We start from the raw sequence: 18,745 nt of genomic DNA, 5'->3' as shown, positions 1-18,745 counted from the left end.
TTGTCAAAATCCATGCAGATGGCAAAAACATCGTGATTTTTGGAAGAGAAACTTTATTTATTATTTTTTATAATAAATGTGGTTTTAATTTATGCAAGACAGCAAAGGTAAGACATGCTTTCTGACTTTTCCAAATGTAAAGCATAAATTGGGTCTTCTTCTGCCTCTGGTTCACTGAATCTTGGTCGTAGAGAGATGAAACTTCCAGCTGTGGAATCTGTGAGATGTGAGCTTTCAGTAGAGGAGTGGTTTGTTCGTGTTCATGGGGAGACATCATCTGTGTTTACATATTTTTTGGACTTTGTGTACCTTGTCTTTTTAATTGTTTGTTGTCTTAACTGTGTTTGTTGGTGATAGAAACTGTTTTACTGAGCTGGTAGCAGAGATTCTGGACTTTCTGTGGATACCACACATGTTTATATTTACATCTACAGACCTGACGTTACACCCAGAAACGAAATATTAACCCTTAACTCTCAGTAGCACAGGCTGCAGGTGCAGAGGTGAAGATAAACAGTCAAGCTAAGAATCAAAGGTTAGAGAAATTATAGGCCAGAAATGTGGACAATGAAGCAGTGAAGGTGCATGGATGGAAGTTATTGTGCATATTGTGAATATTTCTCTCTCCTCACCATCTAGAAGCTGTGAGATTCTCATCCTGCTTTCTGTCTGTTCACCTGATGCTGATATTCATCACATATTGTTCCTTCTGTGTTTAGAAGGAAGCAGCTTCACAGATTTAAATTCATCCTGCTGACTTTTTACCTTTTAGTTAGTAAATCATGAACATTTCCTCCTTCTTTCTCATAAATATTTGATTTTCTAAATATATATGAAGAAATATTTTAACTGTTGCTGTTTAAAGAGAAAACTGCTGCTAAACCTGTTTATGTGTTTAGTGCAGGGGTCTGCAGCCTTTCCAATCCAAAGAGCCATTTTTCCCTCAGCCAGCTAAATAAAACTCCTTTAGAGACGCAAATGTTACCAGACTTTTCAAAAAGGAAAACTTAATATATATTTTTAATGAAGAGCCACCATAGGATGATTTGTTCTTTTTAAAGAACCACATTTTTATTTCCATTTACCCAAATTTCCCTGAGGACTCTCTGAAGGGATAAATAAAGTATTTCTATTCTATTCTAGTTTTTAGCTTAAAAGAAACAAACAAAAAAAAAACATAAAACCTTCATAAAAAGAGGATAGACAGACTTCTTCTAAGGGATGTAGATATTTGGGGAAAATTATGTAGAAGAAAACAAGTCCCTGGTTTCCAACCTGATGACAAGAAAGATAGATTAAAAAAATATTTTAGCCACGTATTTAGAGGCATTGTAGAAGGTCCAGAGAGACATTTGCAGCTCCAGAGATGCAGGTTGAAGACCCCTGATGTAGTGTTTGTAAACCAAAATTTACTGCATTTTCTCTATATAGCCGTAGGCCATCTTTTAAAGGAAAGAGACATTTTGTGCTGTCACAATCCCATTAATCGCGATTAATCGCATCATGTTATGCGATTAATCTGATTAAATTTTTAATCGTTGCCCAGCACTATATATAGTATATTATTTTATTTATTTTTTTAAAGCATTAATACAAATGTTGTGCTCTCTCCCCTTCTTATATCATGCAGCCAGGTTAATTAGTAAATGTAAAAGAAACTTTAAGTGTCTTATTCTGTGCTGTGGAATTGTGGGTACTCAAATTAATATTACTCAGCATCGCCACCTACAGTTGGGACTGTAAACAGACAGCATACGCTGCATAAAAATTATCTTTAAAATAAAAAACATTTAAATTTTCCTTAATATTTTTGCCTGTGGAGAGGCCACTGAAAACAAGGCCATGACACACTTTTGGGTTTGAACCCAGCAGTTGACAATCACACCAAAGCTATGTGTGCCATCTACACTTACCTGAACAGGCGAGATTCAAAGTGGAGTCATCATGACCTGGTGTTGCACATTCCCTCAGAGAAGATCCAGAGTCAATACAGTCAGAGTTCATCCACCACACAGATCTGTCTGAGGTCTCCTTTCTCTTTTCCACAGAAACAGCAGAACCACAGTCCAGATGTTCACAGATAACAGCTGCAGTTTTCAGGGTCCATCTATAACCATCCACTGGTCTCCATTCTCCGCAGTTTTCAACCTCCCGTGTACCAGACCAGCGGACCTGGCTCCTCCCACCACCTGACATCACCAGGATGCTGAACAGATATCAGAGAGTCATCAGGAAAAGAAACAAAGTGAGTTTGATGAGAAGAGAAATGAAGCAGATCAAAGCTGCCGCTCCTCTTCTACCTGAGCAGGTGAGTCCAGCAGCTCTGCCTAGGTGAGCCAGGTGTTTCTATCAGAGTCTGAGCTTCTACAGTCCAGCAGAGCAGACTCATGGCCTCCACACTGGAACTCTTTGGTCCACATGGGAGCCTCCCCTTCTCCATAGAGCGCCCCCTGGAGGACTGAAGGAGGCCCACAGCCGAGCTCCCTGCAGACCACCTCTGCATCCTGCTGGTCAAAGTCAGCTTCACACACTGAGGACCAGGTCTGGTTAGACTTCACCTTCAGTCTGCCTGAACACCGACTCGATCCATTCAGCAGCCTGACAGAGTCTGGACACATCACACACCATCACACACACACAGTTACACCATGATGAGGAGGAACTACTTTTTATAAATGGATCATTTTACACATCAAGAAGAAGAACAGATGATGGAATCATGAACCAAAGAAATCTGAATTCTTTCTTAGTTTCAGTTCCTCTGTGTTTTCTGACAGTTTGAAATCAGCAGTCACTGTTTTGTTACTGAACTTCTGTGTTCATCAACATTGTCCATAACGAACACCGTGTTCAAGCATAAGATGTTCGATTTATCGACTTTGTAGTCGGGGCGGAGCCATCAGCTGATCACCACCTGATGGTGAGTTGGCTCAGATGGTGGGGAGGATGCTGGTCAGGCCTAGCAGGCCCAAATGTGTTGTTAGGTTCTCCTAGGAACATCTGGTGAAGTCTCCTGTCAGAAAGACTTTCAACTCAGTTTACTCTGTCCTCCTCCTGGATGATCAATCTTCTTACCCTCTCTCTAGCTGGAGACCATAGGTGAGGGTAGGAACGTAGATCAGCTGGTAAATCTAGAGCTTCTCTCTTCAGCTCAGCTCCTTCTTCACCAGGATAAACCGATGCAGAGTCCACATCACTGAAGACGCTGCACCGATCCACCTGTAGATCTCCTGCTCCGTCCTTCTTCACTCCTGAACAGGATCCTGACATTACTTGAACTCCAGCTCGGAGATTGTTGAACGTTTGCTTTCATGAAGGATCACATCAGTTAAACATTTGTAAACCTTTACTTCCTGCTGTTGCTGCCTCGTCCTGGGTCCAGCCTCTTATGTAAAGTAGTTAGAAACAGATTATCAGAAGTACGTGATAAATAATATTCATATTCATAATATCGGCCTTTCTTTTTATAAACGATGAACATTTATTTCTCAACTCAAGGTGAAGCAGATACTGATGGATCTTCACCTGCTTTAGCAGTGACAAGCCATGGTTATTTCTATTTATATTGAGACAGAAAACTGTGAAGATGTCCCTAATTCACCTTTACTACCCCCCACACACGATACCTGAACTCCTCCATTAGTTCTGTCTGAGGACCGAGGCTCCCTCAGAGAGAATGAAGGTGACTCCAGAGGTTTCATCACTAAATAAACGTGTTTTGTTCAGACGATAACTTTTGTTTATATATTTACCTGCAGTCCTTTTCAGATTGAAACTTTCCATCCTCTGGTTATGTCAGAGAAGATCAGTGATAGGCTTACCTGAGCAGGTGAGATGCATTATGGAGGAAGAGCGACCTGACATTAAACACTCTCTCAGATCAGAATCAGAATGAAGACAGTCGTGTTCGATTCTCCACACAGATGTCTCTGAGGACAGATTGTTCTCTGTTGCAGAAACAACAGAACCACAGTCCAGATGTTCACAGAAGAAAGCTGCTGCCTTCAGGGTCCAGAACATGATTTTCACAGGTTTCCATTGTTCTCCCAGGTCTTTCACCTCCAGTCTACCTGCACAGCGACTGGCTCCTCCCACCAACCTGACATCATCAGGATCTGAACAGAGATCAGAGAGTCATCAGTAAAAGAACAAAGTGAGTTTGATGAGAAGAGAAATGAAGCAGATCAAAGCTGCAGCTCCTCTTCTACCTGAGCAGGTGAGTCCAGCAGCTCTGCCAGGTGAGCAGGTGTTTCTATCAGAGTCTGAGCTTCTACAGTCCAGCAGAGCAGACTCATGGCCTCCACACTGGAACTCTTTGGTCCACATGGGAGCCTCCCCTTCTCCATAGAGCGCCCCCTGGAGGACTGAAGGAGGCCCACAGCCGAGCTCCCTGCAGACCACCTCTGCATCCTGCTGGTCAAAGTCAACTTCACACACTGAGGACCAGGTCTGGTCAGACTTCACCTCCAGTCTGCCTGAACACCGACTCGATCCATTCAGCAGCCTGACAGAATCTGGACACATCACACACCATCACACACACACAGTTACACCATGATGAGGAGGAACTACTTTTTATAAATGGATCATTTTACACATCAAGAAGAAGAACAGCTGATGGAATCACGAACCAACAAAATCTGAATTCTTTCTTAGTTTCAGTTCCTCTGTGTTTTCTGACAGTTTGAACTCAGCGGTCACTGTTTTGTTACTGAACTTCTGTTTTCATCACAGAGTTATTCTGTTACTATCGGCAGCTATGAATCCGAGCGAGTGGCCATGACTTGTGGAGTTCCCCAGGGGTCAGTCCTTGGACCTCTTGTGTTCAACTTGTATATGCTCCCTTTGGGTAAAATATTACACTATAGCATTAATTATCAAAGTTATGCAGATGATACCCAACTTTATGTGTCTCTGTCACCAGATGACTGCAGTCCAATAGACTTATTGTGTCAGTGTTGGAGCAAATGAACACCTGGATGAAGGAGAATTTCCTACAATTAAAGGAAGATAAAACTGAGATTATTCTGTTTGATAGCAAAGAGAAGAGGGTCAGCATTGGTAAACACCTGGAGACTCGGGCTCTTAAAACCACCAAGGAAGTTCGTAACCTGGGAGTGTTGAAAGTCTCAGATCCCCTAATTCCACCTTTACTTTACCTTTCATCACTAAATAAACCTGTTTTGTTCAGACGATAACTTTTGTTTATATATTTACATGCTGTCCTATTCAGATTGAAACTTTCCATCCTCTGGTTATGTCAGAGAAGATCAGTGATAGGCTTACCTGAGCAGGTGAGGTGCATTCTGGAGGAAGAGCGTTCTAACAATAAACAGTTCCTCAGATCAGAACCAGGATAAAGACAGCTGCTGCGGATTGACCACACAGATGTCTCTGAGGACAGATTGCTCTCTGTAGCAGAAACAACAGAACCACAGTCCAGATGTTGACAGAAGAAAGCTGCTTCCTTCAGGGTCCAGTACAGGAGTTCCACAGGTCTCCACTGGTCTCCCAGGTCTTTCACCTCCAGTCTACCTGTACAGCGACTGGCTCCTCCCACCAGCCTGACAGACTCTGAACAGAAACCAGTCATCAGTTATTCATAGAAACTAAAAGTCAGACATGACTGCTGATTCTGGATGTTTTCATTTCTCTTTGATTTCTCTCTTTACCTGTTGAGTCAAGTCTTCCTTCAGCCTGGAATCCTGAGGAGAAAACAAGCTTCAGGAAGATGAGAATTTCTAGAAGCTGTGACTTGTAGTTTAGTTTAGAAAGAAACAGATGAGCTGAAAGAGGAATGCTGGCAGAAAGGACTGATAGTGATGATCAGTTTCATGTCTAACACGACCACTGCACATCCTTTAAATCATGTAGATTTAAACTCAAGAAGAGCATTTAGTTCTGAGACGCTCAATCATGGAAACGTAGAAAGTAATTAAAGTCAGCAACAACCACGGCTAATCCAGTATCCATCTTCATCCTGCCAGAGGAAGACTCCTGCTGTATCTCTTTCTTTCTCTCTCTTCCTCTTGCTTTTCTTTGCTGAATCAACTACGAAGCGTTTTCAGATCGGTCAGTGTGTTTATATCCGTTTTCTAGCGTGTGACGTGGTGCATGAAGCTGCAAAAACAAAATGGCTGAGTCATGCTGCCCAGCATGACAAAGATTAATGTACTCAGTCACAATATCTGTTATCAGGTACTCTTCATGTACTCTACTATAGTAAAGTGAAGCCCACCCAGGAGGATGGTAGAAGAGAAAGGCTGAGTCAGGAGAAGCTACACCAAGAGGTAATACATCACAAGTCTGTACCAGATGATTCTTCTTCATTTGAAAATTATTAATACCTACGGGCTGTCAAATAATTAGAGTTTTTAATCAGATTAATTACAGCTTTCAATTGAATTAATCACGATTAATCACCATTTGCGACTATGCCTGAAATTAGCCTGTTTTTACTGAATTGTATCAACAGAAAGAACCAATGCTTACAAATATTTACTGTTAACTGACCTTCTCTTGGGTAAACATCAGATGTCCAATGGTCAGTAAATGCAGCATGTAATGTACTTCTACATGCCGTTCTAAAACATCTCTACCATGTTCTAGATCATAATTCTGAATTAAAACTGTTTTTATATATTTTTATGAAAATAAACCAGCAGATGTGACGACTGAAGTTAAACAAACAACATTGATAAAGAAACTCTGATAAAACTGATGATCTGGATAAAACAGCTTTTTCCTTTTATCTTTGAAGTGTGAGTGTTTGTGCAGCAGTGATAAAAGTCCTACAGCAGCATCACCCAAAGTAAACACCTGCTGATAAATTATGTCATTGGGAAGTTTTTCTTCACTTGTTTTACATTAGATGATCACTTTAGTTGTAATAATCAGCTCAATGTTTCATAAAATCTAGACCTAAAAAAAGGTCTAATTTGTGCCCCCCTGGTCAGTGCTCCTGCCTGGGCCCCTGTCTGAAGTTTTCTAGACCCGCCCCTGCATAGCTCAAATCCTTTGCACAGCTACTTTCTGTCAGCTACATTGTTAGAGAAGGTCCTGGCAACAACAACACTTTGAGCTTTGATAGCTGGCTCTATCGATGGACTTGAAAATAAACAGCATTAATGGAGCAACATGGACGTCGCCTCCGTGGAGAATGTGGGTGGATTAACACACACGCTTTTCCCGATGACAGGGGTCCACACCCACACTTTTTCCACATTCTTTTTTAAACTTATCCTGCGATGTCTGCTCTAGAGGATCTAGAGGAAAAAGCTGTTTTTATCCAGATCATCAGTTTTATCAGTTTCTTCATCAGTGTCGGTTGTTTAACTTCAGTCGCCACATCTGCTGGTTTATTTTTATAATTAATAAAAAGGAAAATAGAATTATGATCTAGAACATGGTTTAGATGATTTAGAACAGCATAAAGAAGTACATTACATGCTGCATTTACTGAACATTGGATGTTTACCCAAGAGAAGGTCAGTTAACAGTAAATATTTGTAAGCATTGGTTCTTTCTGTTGATATAATTCAGTAAAAACAGGCAAATTTCAGGCATAGTCGCAAATGGTGATTAATCATGATTAATTCATTTAAAAGCTGTGATTAATCTGATTAAAAAAATGATTTTAATAGTTTGACAGCCCTAATTTTAACACAACTAATTACATAAATTAGTTAACGCGTTATTTCTGACAGCCCTATCAATAACCTTTTTATAAAAACTGCTTCGGTTTTGATGTTTTTTCTTAATAAAGGATTTGAAATGACTGTTTCACATTTTGTTTTAAGATATTTCATACGTGTCTAAAGTCCAGATATTTTCTCTTATTTCAGGAAATGTGTGTGGATAGTTGGTGCTGGGAGGTCCTGAAACTAGTTTTACAGCTAAAATTGGGTGTGAAAGATTCTGTATGATCTCAAACAAGTCTCATAATTTAACTTAATATTAATGTAAAACAGCCAATTTTAAGATTCAGTTACTAAGTAAGAAATAAAAGACATGAATAATAATCGAACACATTCTGCTCTGGCTGAGTTTCTAACTCTCCAAACAACTTCTTGGCTGAATATAAGATGGTAAGACTTGGTTAGACGGACCGTTGCTGTGTGACATTACACAACACTGAAGCTCATCTGCTAACGACATTATCAGTGTTTGCTATCGTCACACTTCAGACTCCTGAAAGACTCGGGACAGCTGGTCTCAGTCCTTCACTCCAACCAGAGATGATGCTCCAGAAAGCCTCATTTCTAAGTCAGAATTCCTTCCATCCGTCAGACTCTCTGCTGGCTCCTCCTCATCCAGCGAGCTGTGATTGGTCCATCGTGTTGCTCTGTTTTCATGTTGTTCTGTAAACAGCTGATCTTTAAAGCCGAGTCCTACCTGAGCTCCACAGCAGCATCAGCACCAACAGGTGATCCATGTCCAGGTGGACGTGTCCTCGTCTGTCTCGTCTGACTCTGATCATCACACCAGCTGTCCTCAGAGTAAATCTGGAAGGGGCGGAGCTTCACCCACACATCTCTGACTCGGTCACATGATCAGCCATCCCACAGTTTCACCAATGGATCAGACACATTTCATACTGGTGTCCAGTCTGACACCAGTTCAGTCTTTGGACTGAATCAGATTTAGTTTTTCTCTGAAATCAGAGATATTTAGATCTTTCTTCCAGTGTTTGGTCATCAGTAAGAATCCTGCTGTTCCATAAATCTTCTGTTTCCCTCTGCAGACGTCCTGGGCTTGATAACAACACATTTCTGCTTTAATTGATCAGTGATCAGAATGTTTCTGACTGGATTCAGAGTCTAGAAACATGGAGGTTGATGTGGGAGATGAAGCTCACCTGCAGAGCTGAACCACCATCTGTCCTCCTGAAGCCTTCATGGAGAGCTCAGAGCAGCTGGATGGAGCTTCTTCTTTCCTCTGTCCTCATCAAAGAGGACAGGAAGAGGATGGTGGACCAGAGGAAGAAGCCGATCCTCTGATCAACCAAACTTCAGGCTGTTTTCATTGTCAGGACGACCCAAACCCTGAAACATGGAGGTGGTTCTGTGAGGGTTTGTGTGGTTTTCTATCTATGTGCTTTCTATCTTTGTTTCTTTGTCTCCTTTCTCTTCTGTTTACTCTCCTCCTTCCTTTCTTCCACCTGTCAGGTTCAGCATTCATACAGAATGCAGCAATAAACAAATAAATAAGCAAAAATAGTCCTAAAGTATGAAGAAGCTTCTATCTATGAAGCTCCTCTTAGAAAGTAAACATGTTTGGTCCAACACGGCATCCAGACCATGATTCTGTCCTGATGTTGGACAGGACGGGGTTTAAAAAGGTGTCATGAGTTCCAGCTGCAGCTGATGTTATCTGTTTCAGCAGAAATGATGACAGGATGCAGCTGCAGTTTTAAACTAACAGGAAAAGCTCGGCCCGTCCCGGTCGTCATGGCAACACAACCACAGCCTCGTCCTCTAATCTGACAGCAGCTTCTTATCAAGTTTAAGTTTCTGGGAAATGTAGATCTAAGAAGTCCGCTACGGAGAGTGTTAGTGAGGGATCTAAACATAGCATTTTATGATACACACTCAAGATTTACCATATAAGGTTCTCTGTCCTATAGACTGGATTCACACACCAACATGTCTTCTACGCACACGAACATCCTATATACAAACTCTATGATTGGAGGATACAGGACTGAGGAATTTTCTTTGTTTAAACCATATATAAGACAGAACTTTACATCAGGTCTTTGGGTCTTCGTTCTGGTTTGGGACCTCCAGATTTTTCTGCAGAAATATGTTTTGATGTCTGAACTTTTGTAATAAACTTCTTTTTATTATTCAAGTCAGCGTCCAGAGACATTTTTGCCTGAGGTTCAACTTTTCCACATCTCCTTATCAAGATACATCATTAGAAACTTGTGACCTTTTGACACTTAAAGTTCCTTTTTTTTTACCACTCACACAGTTCTGTAAAAGACAGGATGTGAAAAAGATAAGCCCCACTTTATGTCCAAAGTGATTTATGACCCCTATGGTTGACATGATTGATGACAGCCGGCTGGCCGGTCGTTCATCAAAGGGTTTTGACAGGTTTTTCGTCCAATCAGAAGCTGCTACGTCATCGGCCGGAAGTCCCTCCTCCTCTCTTAGAGCCCGGAAGTCCCTCCTCCTGTCTTAGAGGCGTCACTGCGGCGTCACTGTGGTGTCACTGCGTCATTGCGTGCAGGGATCCCCGCCTCTTCCGTGGGTTTAGAGCCAATGAGGTGCGGCCGCGTAACGGTGGGTCATGCGAGGGCGGGCGTAACGGTGGGGTGGGTCCAGCGAGGGCATGTTGGGGCATGTTTGGGGGAAAAAAACACTGAAAATAAGAAAGAAAGAATAAAGCAGAGGTATTTTTGCAAAATCCCAGTTATTTCTAAAAAGGAGCTGTGGTGAAACAGTGCAGTGGATAAAGTGGGGCGAGAGAGAGAGAAAAAGAAGGTAGTGTTACCTTAACATTGTGCTCCTTCCCTTTTTTCCCCCCTCGGATGCTCCTGCGTCTGAAAAACAGTCAAAAATGAGAAGAAAGAATAAAGCAGAGGTATTTTTTGCAAAATCACAGTTATTTTCTTAAAAGGAGTTGTGGTAAAAGAGCCCGAAGGTTAAAGTGGGGAGAGAGAGAGCAAGGTATGCTTTTTTAAAAAAACGTCCAACAAAAAAAAAACACACACACAAAATGTTGAATTCACTGAAAAGACTGTGCGGAGCAGACTGATAAACAGAGAGAGAGAGAAGGGCGGTGGATGTTCCTCCCTCCCCTTCAGTGTGCGAGTGAGCTCATACAGCGTTGTGCCAGAGAGGTGGATTTTTTAGAAAAAGTTAAAGGGATGTGAAGCAGACTAGCTATGGGGGGGGGGGCTACGTGTTGGCTGTGGTGAGAGTGAGTTGCCCTTTGCCCCTACCGCATCAATTGTATCATGCGACGCTGCTGTTTTCCACAGACCCTTGGAGGCCCTTGGAGGCCCATGGAGGCCCATGGAGGCCCCTGGAGGCCCATGGAGGCCCTTGGAGGCCCTTGGAGGCCCATGGCTCTAGGAGCCGTAAATACCTACAACAACAACAAAGCTTATCCCTCTTCTTACTGTTTTGACACAGCTATAGCGAGAGCATGTTGGGGGCATATGCCTGGAAAAAACTGTCAAAAAATAAGAAGAGATGTATAAAGCAGAGGTATTTTTGCAAAATCACAGTTATTTTCTAAAAAGGGGCTGAGGTCAAACAGTGCAGCGGTTAAAGCTGGGTTGAGAGAGAAAAAAGACTTTACCTTAACATTGCGCTCTTTCCCTTTTTTTTTCCACCAGGATGCTGCTGCGTCTGAAAAACAGTCAAAATAAGAAAAAAGATTAAAAAAGAATTATTTTCTGCAAAAGCAGAGTTATTTCTACAAAAGCAGAACTATTTTATGCTTTAAAAAACTTTTTTACCTTATCAAACCCTTTTTTCCTGCCAAGTTTTTTGTTTTTTTTCCCCCATCCGGTACTGCTGCATCTGAAAAAACCACTGAAAAAAAAAAAAAAAAGAATTAAGCAAAGCTATTTCTGCAAAGGTTATTGTAAAAATAAATAAATAAATAAATAAAAATAAAAAAAGGAACTGTGGTGAAAGACTCAAATGGAGAGATAGAAGGGTGGTGGATGTCCCTCCCTCCCTCCCTTTCAGCGTTTGAGAGAAGGCGCTCAGTTTGAAAAAAAAAAATGAAAACCTTAATAGATCATCCGTTGTAAGCCCAGAAAACTTTCTGTCACAAGAAAGTTGGGGGTGGGGGGAGAGAGAACTTTCTGTCACAAAAAGATGGAGGATGTGAAGCAGACTAGCTACCATGAGAGGGCTAATTAAACGCAGGCTACTTGCTGACCGTGGTGAGAGTGAGCCGACCTTTTTTCATATATATCATAGGCCTAAAAAAAAAAATCTAAAGAATGGTCAAGATCGCTGGTGAAGCAAAAAACAGATGTCCAGGGGAGTCCTGCTCTAGGAGTCATAAATACCTACAACAACAACAAAACTAATCGTTCTTCTTACTTTTGGCATTATTTAAATGCTAAATCTTAATGTCAAATGTAAAGATAGGCGTTTCTATATTATACTATACATAAGCTGAGCAGCGTCCTGGTTTTAAAAGCAGACTGGAGGCGCATCACCCCCCCCTGCGAACATGGAGCGTGGTAGGGCTTAATTTTACCCCTCTCGTCGACTCGGTTTTTTTCTGCAGAAATACTAAATTCTGTTTAAAATCTTGCTACCGCAGTATTGACATACCGTGGATCATCGACGGTGGCAGAAATTCATCCGCAACCGCCCTCACAACCGGGTGAAAACTTTCTCGTTAGAGGTGAGTCGATTATCATCACAGTTCCTTTTTTTTCACCTCTTTTTTTGTTTTCTTTTTAAATTAAAAATATCTTTGTTTCAGCCCAAACAGGCACACTCAATAAAGACTCAAGAATGATTTTTGATGATGTCTGTGAGATCATACTTCACTGGAATGTACTTACTGTTACTGAAGTTTACATAGTAGTATGGTGTATAATCAACAAGATTTTCAATATTTACAAAAATATTGGCTTGAGCAAGGAAAGGAACTTCTACTTCATAAGCTAAGTAATGGTTATTCCACCCAGCTGTAGAGAGAGGTTGGCATTCAAAACAATACACTGATGCATTTACAATATAGATGTTTTTCACAAGAGCAAACTCTGGATTATCACTGATGACATTATAAATAACCAAAGATTTTCCACATATATGCTTATTTCCATGCTGCATAATCCAATGTACGGAAACTAAATGTTCAACTTTCTCTATTCCTAAGAAGTCTCTAATCTTTCCTTCTACATAATGAACATTTCTCACCTCCGAGGCTGGGCCCATGTCAGCTTCACTTGAAACAACTGGATGTTTCTCATGCACATTCTGACTACATTCATAAAGTTGGTTGTGCTTCACAAGAGATTTACAAATATTCTTAAAACTACTTTTCAGAGCCCACTGCTTAAAAAAGCAATGCTTTGACTCAAAGCGCATACACATATGCCTCACCGTAGGACCCAGAGCCTTAATCTGAGATGGACGATGCAGCAAGTAATGCTGTTTAGGTAGAATATTTTCATCTGGAAACAGTTGTTTGAAATGTTGTAAATGTTGCTCTATTAAAAGAGTTGAAAGAGTTGAGAGAGCAATAATAGGTGTAAACAGAATTTTGATTATCTCTAACATCTTACATAATATTTGTGTGTAATCATTTTCACCAATTTTGTCAGTGAGAAATGGCAGGATCTTTAAACCAGCATCTGCCCAGCTGACTGCTTCCATTTATTGTCATTTGATGACAGTGTATTGACAGATATGGGGCAAGGCTTATCCCTCGCATCCACCGGAGAATAAGGGAAACAAGTAATTTCACTGTTGAACGTGTCTAAGTCCATTTGCCCTGTAAGCACAAGATGCTTTAAAACACATTTGATTTCATATGGGCAACACCTTCAAGAATAACATGCATGATGTCTTGTGGGGTTTAACTGATAATATCAAAGTGAGGACAAAAAAAAACATTATAAAATTTATATAAAAATACAATCAACATGTAAACTTAGTTATTATTTTAAAGGAACCCTTCAATTACACAGTGACATGCAATGATCAAAACAAGTTATTTCCACCAAAACTATAATAACATAATATTTCCTTCTGCAGCTTTGAGACCTTGTTTACACTCATTTTCATAATAGCAATCGTAACAGCAATCAAATCACAGGTGTTAGTGTTGTGTATCCTGTTGTCTCTATTCTTGGCTCATGATATAAAATATATTGGGTGGGCAGATTTTATATCCAAAGTACATGTCTATTTGCATACATAGGGTGAAAGTGAAATCTGAACACAAGTGGTCACTCAAGAAGCACATGGAGATACATGCTAATGTCAGACTTTTCACTGACATACCTAAAGCTGTCCACTTGTGATCACATCAGCCACGATGCCAGGTCTAAACAGTGCCCAATTCAATCAGCAATTTAGGCGTGGCTTTTCAGCTCACTAACAAGGAAATACAACTCCTTGTGGAAATTTATGGTATAAGTTACCTGTGTCGGTCGATGGGTTTCCCTGGCTTGAAGAAGAAATGCAGTTGCATGTTTAAAAAGGTCAACTTTCATGTGGCCCTTTCCATCTTCTGAAACAGATGAACAACAAACATATCTATTAAAACAGGGAAAATAGTGGCATTGATAAGTAGGACCACCAGACAATCTGGCATTAACTATCTAGCTAGATGTCTTTCTATTAAAAAAAAAAACACATAGAAGATGAGTATATTTTTAATAATTTGTGTAATTAATTTGAGCATGTAAAATAAGAACTAAAATGTAAAGTATCTGGATACAGGTTAACAAGAGAATAAAAATAGGAAAGGAAAGCAAAACAAACGAAAGAAAGGCCAAACACTCTGTTCACAAACATTAAACATCTTTATTTAAATGCATGAAAACGTAGCAAAAAGTACTAATTTGTTTAATCCTACCCCTTTATACACTACCTAGTCATGATCCTGAGCTTATGTAATAATTATCAGTATGTTGTTTTAGCAGCTTTTAACAAGTCCAATTGATATAAAACAAACTATAATGTACAATAGTGGCATATTCATAAACAAATCTATTTACACATAGTGTACATGCTAATCTATATAAATAGTTTCAAACGTCTGGAGATTATCAAAGCTCTTCTTCATCCATGTACCTCATGAAAATAAATTCTTCATAATTTTATTTAGACTGGATAATGTTTGAACATGGCTCTGTCTCAATATACAGTCTGTTTCTAAATTTCACTCCACATATCAAAACCAACAACATATTGTTGTGTGGACACTAACAGTCTTAATTTATTTTATGTATATAGTTTAAAAAAAACAAAAACAAAAAAAAAACGTCAGTCACTGTAAAAAAAAAAAAAAAAAAAGACTTTGACTGCATCAGAAAATGAGTCACACAGTCATGAAGGCATCTCTCACCAGCCAGTTCCAAATTTGTTAATGATAACCGAATAATACGCAGCATACATGCTTGATTCCGTCACTGTTACATTTCAGCCACTGCAGCTCTTTATCGGGCTAGTGTAAAAAGGACTTACCGTTGGAATAGCGACGCTTGAAACCTCATCAGTCTCTGAAGAATCAGCTGGATCGGCATCTGTCACGGCGCTTAAATTAGTTTGGTTGTTTGTGGCTGTGCTTTCTCCTGCTCCAGGTACAGCGTGGCAAGGTGATCCTTCCTCCTCAGCAGCCGCTTCAAGTCGGAGAAGATGACGCGTGTGTGTCCGCTTTACATGATAGTAGAAGGAGTTATACACCCTGAACTCACTTGGACAACCATCAATTCCACACACCACTAGGGATGTTATGCTCGAGCCGTCTGCTCGATCACGTGTCGAGCATGTGACACGGAAGTGTTGCGAGCTGAGCATTGATTCGATTGATTCAGCATGCCAAAAGTCACGTGATAGACCGAACGAGGCCTCGTTACGTCATCAGCGCGTATCGAGCAGCAAGCGGGATCTTTGAAGGGACCGGGCTTGTCAATCTCTCAGAGTCCGAACACTGAGGAGATCGCGGGTTTTTGAGAGGAGATTCTGTAGCGATTGTGCGACATTGCATTTTGAAAACAAATTTAGGAAAAGCATCACATCAGCATGAGCTTATATTGAATCACATTTAGCTTTTAGAGTTCTAGAATGCGCCGCTAGGTGGCAGCAGCAATTGTAGTAGCTCTGTTTTTAACTCGTGATTTTTTGCAATATAGCCGTCTTTTTTAAGACATCAGCTGTCAATCTGTGTCTGTTCGGGTTGATTTTTCACGCTGGTCAGAGGCTGTGCTATACGGGAGATTTTTCTGAATATTTTTCTGTTTTTGCAAGACTTGTTATTGTGAGTCTCCATGGCAACGAGACTTGTTTACCATCGGGATCAACTGATAAAACTCTCCAAACTCAAGATTATCAGTGAAACAACACTTCAAATCCCAACGGAGTTGAAAAGAAAGAGAAGAGGATGCAGGGCAGGAGCGAAGCAGAGAGAAAAACGGTGGCGATTCAAACCGTTTCTTCCAACGGTTGTTATGGGAAACGTGAGATCGCTAGCTAACAAAATTGATGAACTTCAGGTGCTAACCAGGTCTCTTAAAGAATACAGAGAGTGCAGTATTATGTGCTTCACCGAGACATGGCTGCATGAACACATCCCAGACTGTAATGCGTCTGTACACGGCTTCAGGACGGTCCGTGCAGACCGCAATAAACAACTCAGCGGGAAGCTGAAGGGAGGTGGAATTGCGGTGCTGGTAAACCAGCGCTGGTGTCATCCTGAACATGTCACTGTTAAAGAGAAGATCTGCACAAGAGACATTGAACTACTAGCTGTGAGTCTCCGCCCGTATTATTTACCCAGAGAGTTCCCATGCGTTATTCTGGTAGCGGTATATATATTACCTGGTACCGCTCCAGACGCTGCCTGTGATGTCATTAACTCTGTAGTGGCCAGGCTTCAAACACAACATCCAAACGCATTTGTGGCTATCTCTGGAGATTTTAACAACATCTCCCTCTCTGCAACTCTACCAACTTTCCAACAGTTTGTCAGCTGCTCCACCAGAGAAAACAAAACGTTGGACTTATTTTATGCAAATATTAAAAATGCATACAGCTCCTTTGCCCTGCCACCTTTAGGAAGATCAGACCATAACCTAGTTTTTCTCTCCTCCTCCTACAAGCCCATCATTCAGCAACAACCAGTCATTAGAAAGGCTATTAGAACCTGGTCTAATGAAGCTGAAGATGCTCTGAGAGGATGCTTCGAGGCTACAGACTGGAACGTCCTATGTGAACCTCATGGAGATGACATCAACGCCTTGACTGAGTGTGTGACAGATTATATTAACTTCTGTGTGGACAGCACCGTTCCAACAAGAACAGTGAGGTGCTTCCCCAATAACAAACCCTGGATCACCAGTGACCTGAAAAAGCTGCTGAACATCAAAAAGAAAGCTTTTAGGGATGGAGACAGGGAGTTATTGAAGTCCACACAAAAACAACTTAAAACACAAATGAAGAAGTGCAAGGAGGACTACAGGAAGAAGTTGGAAAGTAAGCTTCAGAAAAACAATGTGAGGGATGTGTGGTCAGGAATGAAGAAGATCACTGGCTTCGGGATAAAGGAGGATCAGACCGATGGAGGTCTGGACAGAGCGAATGAACTGAACATGTTCTTCAATAGGTTTAGCTCACCTCCTGCTTCAACCCCAACTAGCCACACACCCTCCATGAGCCCACAGCTTTCCTGTCACACCTCCACTCTGTCACCCTGCAGCTCAGTCAAGGACCTGGACACAACCTCATCTCCCTCCACATCAGGACTTCCTGAAACCTCCTCTGCCTCCACCTCCACTCTGTCTGTCTCCTGTAACCAAGTCATGCAACAACTGGTGAAACTGAACCAGAACAAGGCTGCAGGTCCAGATGGTGTCAGTCCCAGAGTTCTCAAGACCTGCTCAAAACAGCTATGTCCGATTCTCCAGCACCTGTTCAACACCAGCCTGAGCCAGAGAAGAATCCCGGTGCTGTGGAAAACATCCTGCCTTGTTCCAGTGCCTAAAAAACCACAACCAGCTGAACCAAAAGACTACAGACCAGTCGCCCTGACATCTCACGTCATGAAAGTCCTGGAGAGACTCTTACTGGCTCACCTCAGCAAGCAGGTGAAGACCTTTCAGGACCCATTACAGTTTGCATACCGTAATGGGCTTGGGGTTGAAGATGCCATCATATACCTGCTTCAGAGAGCCCACTCTCATCTGGACCAGTCAGGCAGCACTTTGAGGGTCATGTTCTTTGATTTCTCAAGTGCTTTTAATACGATTCAGCCTGCTCTGCTGTGTGAGAAGCTGCAGAAATTCCAGGTGGATCCCTCCACAACCACCTGGATTTACGACTACCTCACAAACAGACCACAGTTTGTGAGACTGAAAGGTTGTGTGTCTGAGATGGTGGTCAGCAGCACTGGAACACCACAAGGGACTGTACTTTCACCATTTCTATTCACGCTGTACACCTCAGACTTCCAGTACAACTCTGAGTTCTGTCATTTGCAGAAATACTCTGATGACTCAGCAGTTGTTGGATGTATCAGTGATGGACAAGAAGCAGAGTACAGAGAACTGGTCGGTCAGTTTGTGAAATGGTGCGGTGACAATCATCTCATCTTGAATACCAAGAAAACAAAGGAGATGATTGTTGACTTCAGGAGGAACAAGAACACACATAGAAGTGTTTCCATCATGGGAGAGGAGGTGGAGGTGGTGGAGGAATACAAGTACCTTGGAGTTCAGCTGGACAACAGACTTGAGTGGAAAAGCAACACTGAGTACATTTACAAGAAAGGTCAGAGCAGACTCTACTTCTTAAGGAAGCTGAGATCTTTTAACGTCTGCACCAAAATGTTGCAAATGTTCTACAGGTCTGTTGTTGAAAGTGCAATCAGCTTTGCAGCAATCTGCTGGGGCAGCGGCATCAGAACCAGAGACTTGAAAAGAATTAACAAACTGATCAAGAAAGCTGGTTCTGTGCTTGGAGTAACTCTGGAGCCGCTGGAGTTGATCATCAAAAAAAGAATTCTGTACAAGCTGACGAAGATAATGGAAGATCCT

General features: G+C 41.4%; 1 protein-coding gene across 1 annotated transcript in view; it reads right to left on the bottom strand.

Moving 5' to 3' along the window:
* LOC121629681 (scavenger receptor cysteine-rich type 1 protein M160-like) overlaps positions 1 to 18,745 on the bottom strand; it is a 530,109-nt gene that overhangs the window by 393,864 nt on the left and 117,500 nt on the right. The window contains exons 6-8 of the mRNA XM_041969398.1: positions 5,287 to 5,535; positions 4,209 to 4,514; positions 3,822 to 4,115 (exon numbers count right to left, since the gene is read on the bottom strand). Of these exons, the coding sequence (XP_041825332.1) occupies positions 3,822 to 4,115; positions 4,209 to 4,514; positions 5,287 to 5,535 (849 nt within the window). The remainder of the gene's footprint in view (positions 1 to 3,821; positions 4,116 to 4,208; positions 4,515 to 5,286; positions 5,536 to 18,745) is intronic.

Source organism: Melanotaenia boesemani, chromosome 19 (assembly GCF_017639745.1).
Source record: "Melanotaenia boesemani isolate fMelBoe1 chromosome 19, fMelBoe1.pri, whole genome shotgun sequence".
In the NCBI taxonomy this organism is placed as follows: domain Eukaryota; kingdom Metazoa; phylum Chordata; class Actinopteri; order Atheriniformes; family Melanotaeniidae; genus Melanotaenia; species Melanotaenia boesemani.
The sequence above is the reverse complement of the archived record's forward strand: the minus strand, read 5'-3'. Positions and strand labels throughout refer to the sequence as shown.